Here is a 5023-nt window from a genome sequence, read left to right as displayed (position 1 = left end):
GAGGGAGAGCAAAGCAAGAAGGAGCAGTTGAGCGATGGAGAGGGAAGCAAAAGAGGCAGAATGCTTTTGTGGGGTTTTATTTTATAAAAGGGGCAAAATTGGACTTTTAATTAGTTTTTGAGGGCAAAACAGAAACTGACAAAATTTCATTAATTCATGATTTCAGCATTCCGAAAATGCTGAAAGCTCAATGCTAGTGACCAGCATTGAGCTTTCAGCCTTCTCAACGCTAACTTTCACCCCAAAACCCCTTGGGGAATGGTTGCCAAACACTTCAAATTTTCCCAAAGGGGCTTTCAGGCCTCAAAGAGCTTTCAGAATGCTGAATCAAACGCACCCTTAGTTTGTTTGTAACCAACAAGATACAACATCATTGTCATGCCATAAACTCGTGACACATTGAAACTGTTCTAACAATAAACTTGATTGTCCCTGCGACGGGGATGCACAATGAACATCTTACAGGAAGAAGAAAGTAGGCTCAGAATCCGGGAAATAAGAAGCCATTCACAGTGAATCCTCCATCGATGCAAATGGTCTGCCCCGTTATATAAGAGGCCGCCGGCATGCACAAGAAGGCCACTAACGACGACACCTCCTTCGGCTCGCCGGTACGACCGAGAGGCGTCCTTGCTATGACCTCCTCATGGAACTTCTTGTTACTTAGTATCTGCGACGACATATGAGTTGACGTCAGATCACGATGGCAAACTTGATCAAGATCTACTGTTTTTGAGCACGAGAGAATATTTACAGCCTGGGGAGATAAACTTACATGCTCGGCTAGTGGGGTCATAATGTACCAAGGTGCAACAGAGTTGCTTCTAATGTTGTCCTTGGCCCATTCGCATGCCAAATTCTTGGTTAACTGGTTCATTGCTCCTGCCAATCAATTCGGATACAAAAATAGAAAACAGACGCAATTTGTTTAGCTCCACATTAACAGTATTTAGATAGTTACTTATGGTAATGTACATTTACCTTTGGTGGCCGAGTAAATTGATCCGACATTCACTGAAACAACGCCGCAGACGGATGACAAGAACACGATGCTTCCAACTCCCGAGGCCTTGAGAAGGGGGTGTGCAAGCTGGCTCAGATGGTAAGCCGATTCGAAGTTAGTTGTCATGATGAAGGAAAAATCTTCCGCTGTGTAATCTTCGGTCGGCTTTAATATGGCAGTCCCAACGTTGTTTATCTACCACAAATAAAAACCAAGAACAAAATCTGTTGGAAGACAAGCGTAAACTGCGATCTTGTTATTAACATTGTTATTGGATCCACAGGATCAAAGACGATTCAGACTTACCAGGATGTTGAGCTTGCCGTCGAAAAGGGAGGACACGGTGAGCATAAGCTTCTCTCGCTCCGATCTTGAGGAAACGTCGCAAGCCGAACCCGAGACTCGAAAACCCTTGCTCTCCCAATCTTTCAAGCATCCATTAATTTCGGCTTCATTTCTGGAGCAGGTATACACGGTGGCCCCAAGCCTCGCTAGTTCCTCCACAATGGCATGCCTAATCATGGTACACCAATATGATTTATTCACCAACTCTTAATTGCAAACAAGAACAGATTAAGCCCTTTTCTTTTCCATTAGAAGAGATTCCACGTGACAAGAGCTTCGTCCATGAGAAACCCAGGAATGTGCGGAAGATTTGGCCGCATCGCAATTGAAGTCGAACCAATAATTAAAGCCTTCGAATGCACTGGGTTTTTATTTGGGAATCACAAAAAGGAGAAACTAATTCTATTAGCTAATGATAGGGGTGATCGGTTCCAGAGTGGGTAGGGTCCAGACTTGGAACCTGGAACCTACCCTGTTACAACCGGTTCCCAGTTTTTGGAACCTGGAACCTACCTGTTTTCCCTAGACCCTGTTTTTCCGGTCCGGTTCCAGGGTCTACCCGACAACCTACTTTTTTTTTTTTTTTTTTTTTTTTCTGGTTTCAGAAATTTGGAGCAAAATAAACAATCCACAAGCATTCTATCAGCCAGAACATGACACACATCACAATATATCAGCCAGAACATTCCATCAAATCCAGACAAGGATGAAGTGTCGTGTACAACATGCTGCATCTCTCTCATTCAGCATGCCACCCACCTTCTTCCTAAACACCAAAATCCCAACCCATCCCCTCGGAAACTTCTCGAAGTAAAAGAGCGGCTTTGATGAAGGACACGACAGGCAATGACAACAGATCTAAAGATCCATGTTGTCCCTCTCCAATCCTGCAAATCATCCTCACCAGCCAGGCTATTCAAACACAAGGCTTGGTTAATCAAAGAAGGGGCCTGGTCTAAGGTCATCTCAACTGCTTTTTTGGCAAAGGGGAAGATGGGAACATCAGCCACCGTTGCCGATTCACTTCGAGAACAGAACCAGAGCACAAGATTTCAAGCGGCGGCAAATAATCCAAGGTTTGGGGTCACTGAAACTCGGACTTAGGCAAGGGGAGAGTATCGAAATACAATATGCGACGTGCACAGAACATTCAATTCCCTTCCCTTTTCGAGCTCTTTCACGACACTTCCTCGTCACAAGCGATTCGATCGTTCTCGTCTCTTTTCCACATCGATTTGCCGTCACACAAAAATCGCGCGCCCTAAAAACAACAGTAGTAGTGGGAGCGGGATCGGGTCGGGGGAGGGGGGGAACCGTGAGCTGACCTTCGCGGCGGCGTAAGGGTTGGACGAGCTGGGTTGCGGCGACTGAGGTGGTGAGCAGCCGCAGCGACGAGCGGCGACAAGTTGGGTTGTGGCGACTGAGGCGGCGACCAGCCGCGGCGACGAGGGGGGACAAGCTGGGTTTCAGCGACGAGCGGCAACGAGCGGCGTTACGATGACTCAGGCAGCGAGCAGCTGTGGCGACGAGTTGGGTTGCGGCGAGCAGCCGCGGCGACGAGATGCTACGAGCTGGGTTGAGGCGAGCAGCCGCGACGACGAGCTGGGTTGCAGCGACGAGAGGCGACGAGCAGCCGCGGCGATGAGCGGCGAGCAGTCGCAGCTACGAGCTCTCGCGAGCAGACTGAGAAGGGCCAGAAGAAAGGGGACTCGCAAACTGGAAGAGGAGGGAGCGACTGAGAGTAACAAATGCTACGGTTTTTTTTATAGTAACTTAAAACCGGTTCTAAAACCGGTCCGGGTGGATTTTCACTTAGACCCGAGAACCGGACCGGTTCCAACCGGTTCCGAAAAAATAGAGCCGGTTCCCGGACCGGTTCAAACAGGAACCGGTTCCCGAACCTGTTTTTCGGGTGGGCCGATCCGGTTCCCGGGTAAACCCGGTCCGGTTGCACACCCCTAGCTAATGATATGTCAAATGAGCTATCAACGTCCAAAGGCTACAGAACTTAAGAAGGTAACGTATGAATCAGTTAACCAGCGACGACATCCTCAAAGTAATTGAACTCTCTAATCTAGTCTCTCGTCATTTCCATCATATAGAGTTTTAAGTAATGATAATATCAATTGTCTAGCTTTTTATCCACCAATTCAAACATTATTGGATTCAGAAGCATCCGCTATCACTTGCGTAGTTCAAAAAATCTTGATGGTTGGAAGCCCGATCGACACGCTCCGGTCAGAACGATTTTTCGGGCTCGAACATGATAAAAAAAAACCCACTTAAAGTGCTTAAATTTATCCATCTTGGCCCTATTTCCCCCAACATAAATCATAAAGGATGATCGATCATCCAAATCATCGATATAAAAGAACGAAGTGTTCAGTGAGAGAGAGAGTGTTGAGTGAGAGAGAGAGAGAGAGAGACCCGATTCCTTTGGTTCCACCGGTGACGAGAGCAGTCATTCCATGAAGCGACCACCTGTTTTCGTCGTCGCCGTTGCGGCCGCTACATCTACTCGCAGTCCCATTCCCCTCTTGAGCCATTCTCTCTCTCTTTCTAAAATGTGATTTTTCCCCTGCACTCTTCTTTCTTCTTTCTGGGTCTAATGCGTCTCTCTGACTCTCCACCTGGTATTATATGAGTCCTTCTGTGGCCGAGAGAGAGAGAGACGGCAATTGGCAGAGCCAAATACTAATCAACCCTGACATTACCCGTGACCGGGATAAATTTTGTCTTTTGTATCAAGTTAAAACTTCAGGATATACATCTTCAATAGATGCTCAGAGTAAGAACAAGTCCATGAACGATAATAATATAAAACAACTCATTCCCAAAAGTATATAAATTAAGTCATACATATACTGAATAAATAGAAACTATAATATTTTACAACTTACTGGTTTCTTGTTCTTTTTTAATTAAGTGATTCTTTTTGTACATTTCAATAATTTAATCAAAATTAGGAACAAAACATAAGCAGAAAGACCCAATAAATTCCAGTTTTGTTGGAACTTGGACAGTGGATAGGTAGTTCAGCTTGTTATTCTTCTTTTCCTTGTTGTTCTCCTTGAGATTTCAAACGCGGGTTTTTCGATCAGGGTATTAAAATATCGAAAGAGGTTCAGTTAGCGTGCTATATTTGGATTTTTTGGACGGCGAGATAGGTAGCTCATCTTGCTATTCTTCTCTTCCTTGTTATTCTCGTCGATATTTTAAATACGGATTTTTCCATCCGGGTAGAATAATTTCAAAAGAATTTCGATCAGCGTGCTAAATTCGGATAATTTAATTTTCAAGATATTGATTCTGTGTGATACGATGACAATCAACGTATTAAAGCATATACATTTTTTTTAATTAATTTATTATCAAATATTCACGGAACTTGTTAACAAGGTCTATTTAAAAAATAGTATAAGGAAAAAGAAAATCTAAGAAACCTTTCTTTATATAGGTGCCCGTGAATGTGATGAACACGCAGTGAGAGAGTTCTTGCTTATCTTTCCTTTCCTTCTTTCTATGATCAGTGAAAACATCTTTCTCAGTCTGACCGCAGTATATGTCCGTACAAGAGTGTTTATGGTCATCAAGTATGTCTACGACCTGAAATCTTTGTTGGATATTCGGAAAGGATAAACAAAGTTGAGTAATTTGATCGTTATTTGAAAGTTT

General features: G+C 44.3%; 1 protein-coding gene across 1 annotated transcript; it reads right to left on the bottom strand.

The window, feature by feature from the left end:
- Positions 1 to 394: 394 nt before the first annotated feature.
- Positions 395 to 3932, bottom strand: LOC115670365 (tropinone reductase homolog At5g06060-like). Its single transcript, XM_030591616.2, has 5 exons — positions 3776 to 3932; positions 1310 to 1517; positions 982 to 1198; positions 776 to 882; positions 395 to 670 (listed from the first exon to the last, which is right to left on the bottom strand). Exons 1-5 carry the CDS (start codon positions 3892 to 3894, stop codon positions 482 to 484), a joined length of 840 nt encoding a protein of 279 aa, XP_030447476.1. The 5' UTR covers positions 3895 to 3932; the 3' UTR covers positions 395 to 481.
- Positions 3933 to 5023: the final 1091 nt, after the last annotated feature.

The sequence above is a fragment of the Syzygium oleosum genome, unplaced genomic scaffold (assembly GCF_021117445.2).
Source record: "Syzygium oleosum isolate NSW1041296 unplaced genomic scaffold, Sole_v2.1 Sole_v2.19, whole genome shotgun sequence".
NCBI classification, from domain to species: domain Eukaryota; kingdom Viridiplantae; phylum Streptophyta; class Magnoliopsida; order Myrtales; family Myrtaceae; genus Syzygium; species Syzygium oleosum.
Note: the sequence above shows the minus strand (reverse complement) of the source record. Positions and strands in the feature narration are given on the sequence as shown.

Excerpts from the sequence above, each read along its gene's own strand:
- LOC115670365 (XM_030591616.2), bottom strand. The coding sequence starts at position 3,894 with ATGGCTCAAGAGGGGAATGGGACTGCGAGTAGATGTAGCGGCCGCAAC. Across the intron at positions 1,518-3,775 it reads GGTGGAACCAAAGGAATCGG|GCATGCCATTGTGGAGGAAC; the intron begins GTCTCTCTCTCT and ends TACCATGATTAG. Across the intron at positions 883-981 it reads AATTTACTCGGCCACCAAAG|GAGCAATGAACCAGTTAACC; the intron begins GTAAATGTACAT and ends ATTGATTGGCAG.